Source organism: Myotis brandtii, unplaced genomic scaffold (assembly GCF_000412655.1).
Source record: "Myotis brandtii unplaced genomic scaffold, ASM41265v1 scaffold130, whole genome shotgun sequence".
Lineage (NCBI taxonomy): Eukaryota > Metazoa > Chordata > Mammalia > Chiroptera > Vespertilionidae > Myotis > Myotis brandtii.
In genome coordinates, this window is record NW_005354596.1 from 40,297 (window position 1) to 42,042 (window position 1,746).

The window sequence follows — 1,746 nt, forward strand, 5'->3', positions numbered from 1 at the left end:
GCCCCACCTGCCACCAGGACCTGGACGAGTGCCAGCTGGGTGAGGCGCCCATCCGGTCCTCTCTGAGCCCCAGGGCAGCCGCTGCCCAGGAGACAGGCCAATCGCTTTCCACACTAAAAGCATAAACAGCTCTTTTCCCTGCATCTGTCCAGGCTGGGCACCTCTTCCCCACCTGGTCTTCTCCCCACGCCGCCCTCCTCCGCCTTAAAGGCACTGCCCTTTCCTGACGTGGTCTCCTCTGCCTCACTCGGCCCCGGCCCCCAGCGCTGGCTGCCCGGCCGTCCACCCTGGGCCCCTGTGGACGCGGCTCTTCCCTCCTCCCAGCCCAGCAAGGCCTGGGGCTCTGTGAACACGGCGGCTCCTGCCTCAACACCCCCGGCTCCTTCGACTGCCTCTGTCCGCCTGGCTACACGGGCTCCCGCTGCGAGGCCGACCACAATGAGTGCCTGTCCCAGCCCTGCCGCCCGGGCAGCACCTGCCTGGACCTGCTCGCCAGCTTCCACTGCCTCTGCCCCCCAGGTACCGGCGGGCGGAGCCTGGGGTAGAGGACAGGGCTGATCCCCCCCACACACAGACCCTCTCGCCTCGAGAGCGAGGAGAGCCTGGGGCCAGCTGTCCGCCACTGAGAACCTCCTCCTGCCCCCACCCCATGAAAACCTGGGCCAGACGGCAGAGGCTGTGCACTGCTCGGCTCCGGGGGAGGCGCATTCGTTTCAGTCCTCGCAGCGTGTGCCGCCTGGTCCCGCACTCAGGCCCGTCACGGGGAGCAGAACAGCCGTTCCCAAACGTCATGCCAGCCCAGAATGCGCCTCCTGCCAGAGACGCTCCTCCGTAGAGCTCGGCAGTAAAGCCCTCGGAGCGCTGTGGCCTGAATTTGGTGCAACAGGAAGGGGACGCTGCAAGGCGGCCCCAGCTCCGCTAGCCTCCCGGGAGCTCATGTCCGGTGCCCGGGAGTGGGAAGAAACGGAACGAGAATAGCTTGCCCTGTGCCGGGTGCTGCCTGAGCCCGTTACGCGCACCATCTAAGTCTTACAATAACCCACGGGGTCAGCGCCGTCACCCTGCCCGCTTGACAAATGCAGGAACGGAAGCACAGAGGCTGTGACCTGCCCGAGGTCAGCGGCTTGTAAGGGCAGAGCCAGGACGCAAGCCCAGGCTTCGGTCTGTCAGCCACTCCCGGCACCTCCGGCCCCCCTCAAGCTGAGCGGCTCCCGGGAACCTGCTGAGGAAACGTCCAGCATCCGAGGGACCAGGCTGGGGCATGAGGAGCTGCAGAAGCAGGCTCCAGGCAGGAGGGGAGGCAGCGGGTCCAAGGCTGGCCCCGCCGTGGTGCAGGGCGAGACAGGGGAGGCCCGGGCAGCCCGAGGAACAGGACCCGTCTGGACCGACGAGGTGGAAGGGCAGGTCCCTAGAGGCCCCGTTGGGGAGCCGGTCTCCCTGGCACAGAGCCTGCCCGGGTAGAACAACGCGGAGCCTCCCAGCAGATGCCCACTTGTCTCACTTGCCCTTCGGGGCCTCTAGGCTCATCAGCCTGCCCTCTGGGCACAGAGGAAAGGCCCCCAAAGGCACGTCCTCACAGCCCTCCCACAGCCCAGGCGCCTGCTCCTGGGCTTTCTCCCGAGTTCATCCCTGCAGCCCGCAGGCACACGGCGGCCTGGTTGGGCAGCCTGGGGCTGGGGCAGGCCGGCTCTAGAACCCGGGCCTCCTGGGCAGCAGGCCTGGCTGCCCCCAGCCCTCACGGCAGCT

At 67.9% G+C, this 1,746-nt stretch overlaps 1 protein-coding gene across 1 annotated transcript in view; it reads left to right on the forward strand.

The window, feature by feature from the left end:
* The window catches only part of NOTCH4 (notch 4), a 29,728-nt gene that overhangs the window by 3,972 nt on the left and 24,010 nt on the right, over positions 1-1,746 (forward strand). Inside the window, exons 7-8 of the mRNA XM_014534506.1 lie at positions 18-39; positions 325-519. Coding sequence (XP_014389992.1) covers positions 18-39; positions 325-519 — 217 coding nt within the window. The remainder of the gene's footprint in view (positions 1-17; positions 40-324; positions 520-1,746) is intronic.